The 13,780-nt window shown below is 57.0% G+C and overlaps 2 protein-coding genes across 2 annotated transcripts, besides 2 other annotated features; both read left to right on the forward strand.

The window, feature by feature from the left end:
• Positions 1 to 3,575: 3,575 nt before the first annotated feature.
• Positions 3,576 to 4,413: a repeat region.
• Positions 4,414 to 4,662: 249 nt separating this feature from the next.
• Positions 4,663 to 4,913: a repeat region.
• A 1,404-nt stretch (positions 4,914 to 6,317) lies between these two features.
• Positions 6,318 to 6,776, forward strand: LPMP_342250 (hypothetical protein; the record flags this gene model as incomplete). The annotated part of the gene is made up of 1 exon (XM_010704349.1): positions 6,318 to 6,776. The coding sequence occupies one exon, from the start codon at positions 6,318 to 6,320 to the stop codon at positions 6,774 to 6,776; it is 459 nt and encodes a 152-aa protein (XP_010702651.1).
• A 1,272-nt stretch (positions 6,777 to 8,048) lies between these two features.
• On the forward strand, positions 8,049 to 13,421 carry LPMP_342260 (hypothetical protein; the record flags this gene model as incomplete). The annotated part of the gene is made up of 1 exon (XM_010704350.1): positions 8,049 to 13,421. The coding sequence occupies one exon, from the start codon at positions 8,049 to 8,051 to the stop codon at positions 13,419 to 13,421; it is 5,373 nt and encodes a 1,790-aa protein (XP_010702652.1).
• Between the last annotated feature and the right edge of the window lie 359 nt (positions 13,422 to 13,780).

Below are 13,780 nucleotides of genomic sequence, written 5' to 3' on the forward strand. Positions count from 1 at the left end.
TTGTTGTTCATTGCCATGATGCCCTCTCTGCCCCTGTCTGTGGGTGGGGAGGAGGGGGCGGAGGGAGTAGGTGGGTGGATGGCGGCATCGTTTTTTTTTTCTTTCCCTGTCCCGTTTCACCTTCGGTGATTTTTCTTTGCTCTCGTTGCTGTCGTTCTCTGAAATCTTCTTCTTCCTTCTCCTTTTGGATTCTCAAAAGTGCTCAATGTGGGACGCAGCGGCGGGGGGGGGTCTTCATCCAACGCCCTCCCCCCTCTTTCCTTTTTTTTTTTGCTCGTTCGGCCTTTGTTGGCTTCCGATATCGCTTCATGTACAATCAACAACCACAACAAACACCCCTCCGAAAAAAAAGAAAATAAAGAAAAAGGAAAGCAAGAGCAAAAAAACAGTAGCTGCGAGAAGGAGCCAGCTCAGTTGTACGTGCAGCAGAAAGCGAGCAACAACAAAACGATGGCATGTCGAGGAACACCGATACCTGGAAACGGAGATGCAGGGGAGCGGGACAGGTAGTGCACGCTCTCATTGGTACACGCAGGCAAGGATGTGGAGACCGAAACGACAGGGCCAGCGCACATGCCTGCACACCCGCCTACATTGAGTATGTGAGAGTGGTAAGGAGAAGCTCGGGGTTATCGCCGTCTTTTTTCCTATCATCGCAAAGTTCGTGCGACATGTGAGTACGCTCTGTGATATGTTGATCAATTCCTATGGACCTTCAGATATGGATGCCATCCTGCCGTGTTTCGCGCATCTTCCTTCCTTTTATCCTCTGCACTCGTTCGTGTGATCACCTTTGAACACTTTTTTATCTGCTACGTGGCTCTCAACACACTCTCTCTTTGTCTGTGTGCGATTACTTCTCTCTCTTTTTCTCATGTTCTTTCACCTTACTCATTTTATGTTGCCCCCACAGATGGAGCAGCACGTGAGCCCCGTGCAGCCTTCTTTCTTTATCTATGACGTCCCCTTCTCTTTTCTTTTTTTTTTTCGTCATGCACATGCACGTATGTGTGCCTGTGCGTGACTTCGTCGCCAGGGAAGGAGTGAGTGGAGCTCATCTTCATGTGTTGTCTTTCCCATGGGTGCATCTCTCATGCCCCCCACCCGCCATTTTCGTCCTCTGTTTATTGCCAGTTTTTTCCCTATTGGATAAAGACTCATCGTGTTGCAGCAGCGTTGCCATAGTCTCTCTCTAGTTCCTGTTGTCAGTCCCCTTCGCTGCGCTCCCAGTTTTTCCTTTTTCTTTTTTTGGAGTCTTTCGCGTCCACAGACGGACCCACGGCGCCGAGTGACCACTGCACGATCAAGCTCACTGTCTACTTTGTGAAGGGATGTTACCCTGTGCCGCCAGTGATGACTTTCGCCCAGTTATATTCTTTCTACAGGACGAACGCGGAACTGCACTATGCGTTGCTCGACGGGTGCATCCGGAAGAAATGTGACCGCCACAGCGACAGAGACGCTAGCCCGCGCGCGTCTCTAGACTGCCCCGCTGATGTCCATCATCACGACAACCCGAAAGCGCGCTCGGGGTGTGAACAGGAATTGCCCATGCTGTCGCCCCCACCACAACTTCACCACGGATACACACAGCCTCAGTGTCTCTCTCATGGAGTGGGTAAAATGGAGGACCATTGGCAACCACCACTCGAAACACTTTCTGATCTGCAAGGACCCCTTATCGATCGTGGTTGACAACACGACTGCCGTTATAGGAAGCAGCTCTCCACAGGGTACTCTGTGCGTCGCCCGAGCATCGCTCTCTCAGACGTGTTCATCAAAGACCTGCAATGAACCAGTCGTGAAGGATGAGTACCGTCCTGCAACGCCCTCGCCCTTCCCCTTCGTAACCCTCGATCCTGGACACACATCCAGTCTAGCGATGCCTCCCCCCACCTCACCCGCGCACTGCACGCCCTAGCAATGGGGCGAGGAAAACGCCACCTCTCAATGCGAGAGAGCAGGGCAAACGTATTGACGGGGGTGCACCAACAGAAGCCACCGCGACAGCCCGCAGCTCTCACCCTTTGTGCGTCACTGAGACCCAGCCCCACGCCCCTCCAATCGTTCACAATGGGCGATCTCGAGAGGGCAGTCTGCGAGGTCCACTGTGGCTTCGTCTCAGGCGCCGACGAAGCTCACTGTCTCAGTGTCAATGCCCTCCTGTTACACTGCCGAAGCGATCCGCTGAACAGTTACAACCAGAGCGCCGCCACCTGCTGCGTCCCCGCGACGTAGAAAGCGGGGCTTATTTTGTCCCTGAATCTGCACGTGCCTGAAGACGATTCCGCGTCCTACCGCCATGTGACGTTAACCAGCCGTCTGTGCAAGTCACTCGAACGAATGGTCTCGCGGCGACTGCGTGACCACGTGGAAGACAAGTGGCGACCATCACCCTCTAGCTTCCGTTCTTGCAACCCCACCATAGATCCCCTGGATTGGTTACTCCATAGGGTGGTGCAGTGCCAGCCAGGTACCGAGATAGGAGGCGTGTTTTATGGACTGCACTAGCGCGTTGGACTTGGTAGATCGCGGCGGTGTCATCGCAGAACTGAAGAAAATCAGCATAGGCTCGCACCTTAGTCGCTGGACCATGTATTTCTCAGGCAGTCGTCGCGCCCGTGTTCGTGCCCACACGGCGAAATCGAGGGGTGGGCATGCTTACATACAGAGTCCTGCAGGGATCAGTCCTAGGCCCTCTTTTCTTGATTGCAGTAAACTTGCTGAGCGTGGAGCTGAACAATGTGCCTCGGACTGTACCACGCCATCTTTTCTGATAACCTCACGTTCCTATCGCGTTCTCCACAGAGAAGGACGTGATAGGAATGACACCTCGATTTACCCTCTGGCAAGGTGAGGGGTGGCGCACTCGGGCCTGGAGCACCACAAGGCAGCTGAGCGTCCCCCTCAAAAACTGTATGCGCACTCCTTTTTTTTGTTGCTGTCTTGCACGGCACGGCGATCAACTGTGGCTCTCCGTTGTGCGCACGCACTTGGAAGGGGATTACCACCGCTGCCTTCTCGGTGTGCACCTCTAGGCAATGTGCGGCAGTGGCCCACACGTCGCTGCAGTTATTAAAGTAGCCACGGCGTGACTGGCCGATCTGAGGGCGATCTGCTCACAAGTATGGGGTCCGTTAAAGGATCGTCTCCGTCGTTTCTACATAGCGCTGAGTGAAACTAGGATACTTTACGATCCCACCACATGTTGAGGCAGCGATAGCAAAACCAGCGGTAAGGCCCTTGAGCATTTTTACGCCAGAGAAGCCGCAGTCACTGCGGGTACCGCAACATACACAAATGACGGAGGCCTCAAAGTGGCCGATCCACCACTCGTCGATACCGTGGTGCTGCTGCGCTGCACCCGCCTGCGTCCCTCCGCAATCACGCGAGGAGGCGGCGTTTCGCATTAGGTGCCAGATGAGTGCACACGAGATCACGGTGTCGCTACGACGCATCGGCAGCTCTCACCCGAATTTACAGGCAGCGGCACCCTCGGCGCTCTTCACGCGTGCACACCTCTCATGCTCAGTGGTCGCCTGAACTTCAACGTGCCACTTGCTGGCGAACTGCGAGCGGACTCTTCGGACGAAGAAAAGTCAGCGGCACGTCGGTAGAGACTCTCCCATTTTGTGAAGTTTCCTTACTCGTTGTGGCAAGATGGTGTGGCACGGAGAGACATCACGCCAAGGGCAGCCGGGGTGCTAAATAATCATCATACCCTCATAAGTGTAGCGACCAATGGCTGCGGCCACCCTCCTATTTGCTGCTCTCCGCACTGAGTGTGAGATGATGGGGCTGGTGCCTGACTTGCTACGAAGAGAATGAGGCCATTTATAGCGCAGAAAAGCACGTGTCGCTCTTGTTGTCACAGACTCGCTCTCCCTCGTTATCGCGCTCATCATGGATTCTACAGGGGTGGAAGATGGCACATTGCGACGTTGTTGGGTGCCAATGACTGGTGCTACCAGCCATCGCGTGCGCCTCTCATTTCCACTCGTCTCAGGCTACTGTGCATTGGAGCAACCACGGCAAAGCTGACAGGCTTGCAACATTGGCAGAAGCGCTCTCGCCCACTGAATGGTTTACGGACTCCGTCAGAGTGTCAGACGCTAGCCTAGCATCCGCTGTTACCCGTGCGGCAGACACCACCGCCCTTGGCTGTCGAGCAGCACCCTGAACCCGGCCCTCTCGGATCAAGACATGCCGCTCACTCAGATCTCTCTGGCGCCGATCGTGCCGCGCATATCTGAAAAAAGGGGATGCGGAGGGATGAGAAGAGCCGGTTAGACGCATGGATCGATTCGTCGGTCGGAAGGCTCGTGCGAGACGACCCGGGTGCAGCTGTGATGCAACAGAGGTAGGCGAGGTGTCGCTGCATTGGTTTGCGTTGGACGACTTGTTCGTGGTGGAAAGGAGGGGTTGAGGGCCAACAAAGAGAACATTTGTGTGTGGTTGTGACTCCTACCCTTTTTCTTTCGTTGTGTGTGCAGTACGACATTAGGGATAATCTTGAGGAGTTGTTTTCAGACGAATGCTCGTGTTTCTTTTTTCATCTTACGCATGTGCGCGCTAGCAAAGTGGATAGTATGTCTACTGATGTACAGTAGGAGCAGCTTCCTCACCGACATACCTTTTCCTTTATTTGTTGTTCTTTGGACGCAGTCCTGCCTGACGGATTTTATGGATGACACAGGCGTGTTCGCTGTCTCAGGTCGCTCCGATGGAGCGCTATCGAACACCTGACCGCCAACATCAGCAGTGATACATCGCTTTGACCTCACCACATTGTAGGTGCTTACCTCTGTCGCCACCAGAGCTGCCTCTGCATTGGCAGGGATAGGGACGGAGTGTCTTCCTTACAGTGTGCCTGCAGGACCCCGATATACCACGCTGAGGCGTCCCCCATCATCAGGGAAGCGCTTTTGGTATAGATGTGAGTAAAAAAAAAAAGACAGAGGCAGCGCGTTCCGTTCTTCACTATACCATTTTATTTCCCTGTGTTTGGCTGTTTGTTCGTGCTTCATTGGAGCTGAGAACGATGGGTGGGCCCATTTGAGGGTAGAAGCGTGATGGCATCCTAGGTGTGCACCTCTACGTCCTTCCCTGCCTCTGTGTATGCCACCGCTGCTGTGCTACGGAGTCTTGGATGCCGGGCGTGGAACTGACGTTATACTTTGTTTCCCCTTGTCAGTTTCTGTATCGTGTTCCTCTTGCTTTGTGTGTGTGTGTGGGATTTCAATGATGTGATTTCTTCAATGTGGTGGCTATTGATGTTTTGCCTTCCAACTGATTTCCTCGGTGTGCGTAACGCCTCTTCTCCCCGCTCCTTCCTCCTAATTGTGCGGTTTCCTCCTTTCGCTCTTCGCTGTTTGTTTTGCCTGTGTCGCCCATTTTTCTTCTCTTAGTCCTCCCCCTCTCCCTCCCCCCTCTTCCCCTGTGTGCCCTTTTCCTCTTCCCTCGCTTACTCGCTATTTGCGACGTTTCTCCCTCCGACTTCTCCCATGTCAACCGTCCTCATCTCTCCTGCTTCCCCCGCTCTATGACTACTCGCTTTTCCACTTTCTCCCCGCCCCCGTTGCTTGTTTCCTTTCTTCTCTTCCTCTGTTTGTTTGTTGTTGCTCACACACCAGGACGAGCCCGCCGCGTGGCTGGTACAGCTGAACGTACGATGGAACAATTCAGCAAGGAAAAGAATCCTGGGCTTGACAATGTCAGCCTTTTCGAGCTTTTTCGTGCTCTACAAACTTTGGGGGGCGGGGTGCATCAATCGGTTTACAGGCGGACTACCGCACTCTCTGTGCCCCCCCCCCCGAATAGGCGCCTCTCTCCCCTCTCTTTTACCCTTTGCGGTCAAACAAGTGAAGCGATTCTCTCTCTTCGCTGCTCCACTCATCTTCTGTTCTTCCTTTCCCTCTGCTGTCCTCTTTCTTTGTTTCCTGGCATCTGCGCACGCGCGCTGACCACTGTATTGCATTGCACGTCAACCTTCTCACCTACAGGCCCACAGCCAGAAAAGCACACCCGCACGTCAGTGCACCACGACTCACTATTGGGCAAGTATACACACATCGGCAGACTTTCCCTTGAAGACGCCCCCCTCCCTGTGGACTCCAGAGCAACCCACTTACCGAGGCTACTCCGAACTCACCATCAGTGACTCTTACGGCGAACTACTACCATTGCTTCTGCTGGTGCTTCCGCGGTGTTCTTGTGAAGGCACAGGTAGCGCAACAGCTCTCCCATCACCATCACCACACAGTGTGTGTGGGGGGGGCGCCAGCGACGGCGTGGTGTTTAATTCTAGTAGGAAAGTGATGCGGACATCGGGAGGCCTTCATGCAGCGCCCACGGAGGAGCTGGTGGAAGCCCCGCCGCAGCTGCCACTGACGGATGGGCGCTACTATGCCTGCCGTCGGTGCCGTCGCATCTTGTCAGAAGCCCAGTGGTACGCGACGGGTTGCGTGGAGTGCAGCGCAGCAATGGGCATTCCGGACCGCGATAACCTCCTCGACTTTGCAACCCCACACTTCCACAACTTCATTGGCCTGATTGCGCCAGGACAGTCGTGGGTCGCGCGCTTGATCATGAAGAACCGTGAGCCGACGAACGGCATCTTCGCGGAGACCTTGTCAGACGATGAGCCGGAGGAAGAGGAGGACGAAATGGAGCCCTTCGTGAGGGGCGCGGATGAGGAAGAGGAGCCAGTCATGCTGGATGGAGAAGATGGCACTGCTGAGTCCATGCATGAGCTGGCTGCCGACACACGAGAGTAAAAAAGCAGCGTTCCCTACTCTCCCAAAGTGAAAACAGCGCGCTGCATCTCGTTGCAGCTAACTGTCTCGCTGATTCTGCTCTGTTGCAGAAAGATGATCCTCTCTGCAGCTGAGCATCTGGCGTCCTGTACTTGAACAGGTGCTCTGAGGCTCGCTAGGGCAAGGCACTGAGACGTGCAGGGTCCTGAGATGGTTTTTACTCTGCTCCTCTCCCCAATGCCAATCCTGTTTGCACGCTGCACCGTTGTGAGAGGAGAGCGATGTGCGGGTGGTGTGCACGTCTGCATTGTAGTGCCTGTGTTAGCGCATGTCTATGCGGCTGTGTTGGTGTCTCCCTCTCTCTTCTTTTTTTCTTGAATGGGTGTGCGTGGCGGCGTGTGGTTTCCTTGTCTAACACACACTCTGGATAAAGCAAAGAGAACAACGACTGAAGTCGCTATCACACGCTATTAGGCGTGTACGTATACAGCGAAGAGAAGCGCGAACGTCGACGAGCAGCAGTGCGAACTGATCAAACAGGAGCACAAGTGCCCCATTTTTTCCGCCCGCTCTCTTCTTCTTTTCCGTTCAAGTGCGACTGAGGCAGTGATAGAGAGCGATGACGACACCGACCCTGTTTCGTGTAGCCACGTGATGAGTGCACGCCTTCATGATGCCGCAGCGGTATCGCTTCCGCAGAAGGCAGTGTCTGAGTTTGCCTCTTTGCTCCGTGCTTCTCTTTTGCGCAATGGCGTTGGCTGGATTCGCTATCCCACAGCGCTTCTCCTCCATGCCTTCTTCTTCACTCCTTTTCGCCTGTCTCCTGAGCGCCAACCCGCCGTGACACGCTTGATTTGGGTGATATTTGACCCACCCACACACCTACGCGTGGGCCCACTCACGCTTTGTCTCCTCCTTGAACGGTCTCTCCGTTTCCTTTTACCCACATTTTCGGATCTCGCTGGCATAATCGAACAGCCTGTCGCTCTCTCGTTCTCCTCTCACAGCAGCGTTATTTTATCGGTGCAATTTCGCAGAGGCACTTCGTTGGGAGACGAGCCGCGGTAATATCAAATTGAAAAGCGAAGTCCCCAGAAGTGGTGAGTCGATATAAGTGGCGAGCTGAACACAATACGCCACACCCCTTTATAACTGGCAGCGTGTGGACTGCTATGTTGAGGCCTGACCTGCTTGTGCATTTGCGCTCTTCTTTACCCTTTCTCAGGCAGGGCCTGCTGGTGGACTGCATTTGCACGTAGAGAGCACTGTGTGGTAGCGCAAGCAGCAAAAGAAATGCAAGACTTCCTCACAGCAGCTTCATCACACACTGCTGCAGTCAATGCCGCCTCAGTACGTGGATCACCTTTGATCTCTGTCGCTGATTCCTCAACGGCAGGCGAGTTTGAATCATGCTGCCGTGCACTCAGTCACAAGGCCAACAAGGCTGTCGTGGAGCAACTCCCAGTGCTGCAGAATGGCTCCGTCGTTGACCTCTCACGCAACTACGTTGGCGCTGCTGGGTTGCAGGCGATTGCGGTCGTGCTTCCACACAACCCAAAGGTAACCGAGGTACGCGCGCCGCGCAACGGCATCACGAATGACGCAGTCGTTTTTCTCTGTCGCGCTATGCGAGGTCACCCGCAGCTGTCCATGTTGGACTTGTCCGACAACACGGACGTTTCTTTGGCCGGCGGGCTTGCTCTTTTAAGCCTGGCACAACAGACGCCGTCCCTTCGTGTTGTGAAGTTGAACGGCACCCATGTACCTGCAGCCGTGCTGCATAAGTTGACACGTGCTCTGGAGTACAATGCATCGCGCCACGACACCATCTCGGTCCGCGTTGTCGCCTCGCAGTCGACTGCAGCTGTAGTTGCCCCACCTTCCGCGTCACCATCGCGTACTGCTGCGGCGACAGCTGACGAGGCACAGATACTGCAGACTCTTCGAGCAAGGGTCGAGGCGGCGCTGGAGGAGGGCTATCTATTCCCTCCAGTATCCCCGCAAACAGGCTGGCGTGTTCTCGATGTGCCTATTCTGGCACCCCCGCTACTGTTTGACACTGAGGTGCGTCTGTTGTGCGACGAGGTGTTTCCGCGACTTAACCAGAAGTTCTCCTCGTACCGGGTTATTCTTCGCCCTGTCGTCGTCAGCGGCGGTGCAGGGGTCGTCAAAGGCGATGACGAGGCAAGTGATGGTGTGGTGCGACTGCGGCCCCACCGCACATCCGAGTCGTACAACCGAGCATTGTACTTTTGCCCATCCTGCCACGTTACCTCCGTCGTTGAGCGCGGGCGATTTGCTACGATAGAGCTCGTAGGCGACCGCCCTGGTGACTACGTGCAACTCTCTGCCAGTGCGATGCTGAGGCTGCAGGGGGTCACGCAGTCCGCCGCTCAACGTATGGAGAGCAATGACGACGATGAGCCCAAAGAAGCCGCCACACCGCTTCAGCCGGTTCTGTACGAGGCACACGAAGCCGCGCTACGCTGCACACAGTGGCTCCTCGTAGCAACGCGACGCGACACGCGGACGCTTCAGATGCCTGCGGCACTGGCGCCGCTGCTTACCGCCGACCCGAGCATTGCGCATCCAGATCGCCACCGAAGCGTCGTACGCGCGATTGTCATCGGTGGCGAGGGCCCGTCTCCGAGTACTGCCACAGCAGAGAAGACGGCGGTTGTATCGTCGTCCGCAGCTATCCCCACCTCGCTCGAGTGGGACTATGCAACGGAAGAGTACCATTGGAGGCGGCATGTGGCTTGGCGTGAGCATGTCGTGGCCACAGCGCCGGTGGCGGAGCTTGTCGTGCCGCAGTACACCGCTACCTTTGACGGTATAGACCTGCAGGGTGGCGTGCGACTGAAGCAGCTCGAGGGATTCCAGATGGCTGTGTATACTCGACTTCGCACTGTTGTGGAGGCCTGTGTCGCCGCGGAGGCGCGGAAGCGTGGAATCACGGAAGCGGCCGAGTTCGCCGTAGGGTCAAAGTCGCTGAGCCTGTTGCTGAGGAGCACTGGAACGCAGCGGGCGTGGGACGTGACCTATTTACAGTCACTGGCCGCTACCAGCAGCGGGGCGGCGAAGAAGAACCTCATAAACCGCATGGTCCTGTACGCTGCCAACCCGCCTAGCCGCAACATGTTGCTTTTGCACGGAACGGACGCCGCTGCCCTCAGCAGTCTCATGGCACGCGGCGCGACCCGCCTGCAGACCCTTCAGCACGCTTACACATTGGCCGCGTACACGACACGCTCATCCTTATTGCACGAAGAGCCGACAGAGCTTCGTAGCGTTATGACTCACGTCGTGTCTCAACTGACGAAAAATGCCGCGGTGCTACGCTACGTGAATGCCGAGGTAGACATGGAGCGCTTGAGCGCGTTCTTCCTGCAGCTCATCTCTGGCTCTGTGTCTAGCACAAACACTAGCAAGCTGGTGCATACCAGCGCTGCGACGGCGAGTGCTGTCACGGTCATGCGTGAGGCAGGGCTACCAGACTACGTAGCCCAGTACACTTTGGGGGCCGACGGGGCAGTAGACGCTGGCAGCACGGCCTCGGCACACGCCTTTGTTGTCCTGCTGGACGGCTTGGAGGGGTTTGAGATGCCGGTCCAACCATGCGGTGCCCTTGTGCACCCTCCAGGGAGTGGCGGCAATGGTACTACTGGAGGCGGCGCCGAGCCCACCAACTGGTCGACAGAAATGATCACCACTCCGGCACCGTGTTCGGCCGCCCCGTCAGCTGCGACGCTCATCTCCAAGACTCAGCCCAAGTTACATACAACGCCAATGAATGCGCTGCTGCCTCGTGCACTAGCTCGCCATGTCCGCCTCATCGCCAGCTGTGTGTCGAGCAGCCCTGCCTTTAGGACTCTTTCCCACCTCGGTCGCGATAGTGTGGAAATGCTCAGCTTTGGGGCGGTGTCGGCAAACGAGGTGGAGCAGTACCTGTCCCCAGCTTCCCTCGCGCGCGTCGGCCTCGTCTTCTCCGAGGACGATTTCGAATGCGCTCGTAGCAAGCGCGATGCCCCGAATGCGGAGTACATGAACTACTTGCTTGACGCCACACGCAGTGTGCATGAGGCGCCTGGTTTTCTGACGCAGAGGCAAGCGATTCAGGCGTTCCCGGACACTCTCCAGGAGGCCGCGCAGGACGTGTACGGTCGCCTTATTCACGCCTTTGGCCTCCCAGTCACCCGCCATGTTCTGGGGTTGCTGATGGCGTCTCGGTGGGGTCTGTTGCTGCCGGAGCTGTGTGACCTGCTGCCCAGCTTATCCACGTGTCGACTGCAGGAGCTGCTGCGGTTGCTGCGGCCTGCCCTCGAGCCGGAGGCACCCACTGAGGCAGCGGAGGTGATGGGTGTTAGGAGCGGTAACGTCCTCCTTGGTGCCGCACGCCTGACCGCCCCGTCATTCCTCGAGGTGGTGAAACGCGAGTCCCTCAGGCTAGTGGCAGACGAGCTGCAGGTCCAGAATGATCAAAGCGTCTGGCATGGGCAACTGGCACAGTACTATCTCTCTATTGTCTACCGATGGCTGCGACCTGGCGCGGCAGCGACCACAGGGGCCACCAAGGTGCGTCGCGTGGACGATGCGGCTGCTGCTGAGGCGTTTACTTGCCCTGACACGCAGGCGCTGCAGCGGCGCGCCATGAAGGAGGTGATTTACCATATGACACGGAGCGGCGGCTTTTGGTCGAAGATGGATGTGACGATCTTGTCTATACCGTTCTTGGAGCAGGTGTACGTGTCCGGGCTGGGCTACGCATACTTGCGCGACCTTACGGCAGCATTTAACGAGCGCTACGAGCGCCACCTCTTCGGCAAGGATATCGAGGAGCCCTCGTGGCGGCAGCAGCAACAGCAGTCCGCCATTGAAAGCGTCAGGACGGGGATCGGCGCGATGGCGGCAGGCGATGTACAAACGAGGAGTACGTCCGACTCGGCCGGGTCGAGTCGCTACGCCCTTCCGGCAGTGCTGAATCGCATGCGCGACTACGTCTGCTTTGCCCACCAGTACGGTCTGCTTCTGTCCTTGCACCCGACTCTTCTTGTGCAAGTCGCTTTGCAGATCCCGGCGAACCTATTGAACGCTGTGCAACGCGATGCCGTCGGTTACCTCTACCGTCAACAGCAGGAGAAGGGCGGATATGGACCGGACAGGGGGTCCCTGTCACGCATTATTTTGACCCCCGTGACGTCTGCGGTAGCCACAGCAGCAGGGAAGCCGTCGACTCACTTGGGCCCAATTAGGTGTGCCGCCTTTCTGCCAAATCGTCGCTTCGTGGTGACGGCTAGCAGCGATCGCTCGCTGGCTTGGGTAAATCCGGAGAGCGGAACGGCGGCGTGGTACGCCCGGCAGCCGACGGCAGCGGTGGAGTCTCTCACGGTGTGCCGCACCAGCGCTTACGTCGCTTCCGTGTCGGAGGATCGCACAGTGTGGGTGCACGACGGCCTGCAGGGCACCCTCGTCTCGCAGTTCCGCGGTAGCAAGTGGTTCGATGCCCCCATCGCATCCCTCACCTTCTCGGCTAGGGGGCGCTATCTCTGGGTTGTGACAACCGACGCACGCGTGCGCTGCTTTGCCTGCGAGTCTGGCCGGCTGCGGTGGACGATGGGTTTGTCAGAGCTGCTGCAGGAAAACGTCGGCGAGTTATTGCCCAAGGGGGAGAAGACACCTCTGGTGGGTGCAGACGCTACCGCGACAGAGGAGAGGATGCACCTCAACTCTGCTGAGTGGCGCCATCGCCGCCACTACCTCCATGTGCTCGTCGACGCCGAGGACGACGAGGTCTGCACGACGGTTGCGGCAACGGAGCTACGACAGTGGCGTCTGCGTCCGTGGGATGAGCCGAGTCCCACGTCAGAAGAAGGTCACCAGCCAACAACCGCGAACACCGCCGCCATTGCGTGTGAAATGACAATGAGGTGCTCACTTAACAGGTCACAGGTGTGTGCCTCGAATGGCCCGTTGGGGTATAAGCTCATGGAGCTATGGGAATCAGCTACTGTGCGGTCGCCCTACATGTGTGTCCTGGCGGCACCACACAGCGAGCCAGAGGTGCAGCTGCTCACACTGCAACAAAGCGATGGGACTGCCCTACTGGTGGTGCGGTGCTTACTCGTCGTACCTTCGAGCAACCACCCAGGCACGACGGCAGCGGCACATGAAGTCTCCTTGATGCGCACGTCTCCTGATGGCCAATGGATCGCCGTCGGCATGACGGGCGGTGCTGTCAACCTCTTCTGCATTAGCGCCGCGTATTGCGCGTGGCAGCAGCAGCAGCAGATACATGCAGCGGTTGTCTGCAGGCCGACGTGCGTCTACACAAGTCTGATGCCTACGCCAGGAATGTCGACGGCACCGCTGCGCTCTCTTGCGTTTCACCATGCAGGCCATATTTTGTTTGCACTGGGTCATAGCCTCGTCTGTTGGCGCCTGCCCGACGCCTCCGCAGTGACGCTGCAGACCGGAGCAGCGGAGTCCGTACACCACACCCCAGATGGCGAGTACTTGTGGACCCACACACCAACGTGCCTCGCGGTATTGCCGCCACCGACGCCAAGCAAGAGTGATGCGGAGCTGCCTCACAACATTGCCGAAGTAGCCGTCGGCGATGCCAGTGGCCGCGTGACGCTGCTCACGTGGTGGCGGCAGTTCCTCTAAAGCGGTTAATCGGAAAAGTGCCTCGAAAAGGAGTGAAGAAACGCTGCTCTACTGGTCGGTCGCACGTCAGGTAGGAGAGTGTAGTGTTTAGCGGCTGTGGTAAGCAAATGTTGTGCGTGTGCGTGTGCGTGTATGCCGTATGTATGGGCGCATTTTCATGTATGACAAGGGTCCCCCCCGATGCCGCACCTGTGTATGTGAGTCGGTCGTCTTTGTTTTTCTTTGCCTTTGCTTCCTCTGCGCCGCTTTTCCATGGAAGCTCCTTTGCACTTCTCTTTCCTTCTCACATCGCGTACGTGTGTGGCCGTTCCGCCGTCTCGCCACCGTTCCTCTCCACCTCACCACTTTTACCCCCTCCC

The sequence above is a fragment of the Leishmania panamensis genome (genome assembly GCF_000755165.1).
Source record: "Leishmania panamensis strain MHOM/PA/94/PSC-1 chromosome 34 sequence".
In the NCBI taxonomy this organism is placed as follows: Eukaryota; Euglenozoa; class Kinetoplastea; order Trypanosomatida; family Trypanosomatidae; genus Leishmania; species Leishmania panamensis.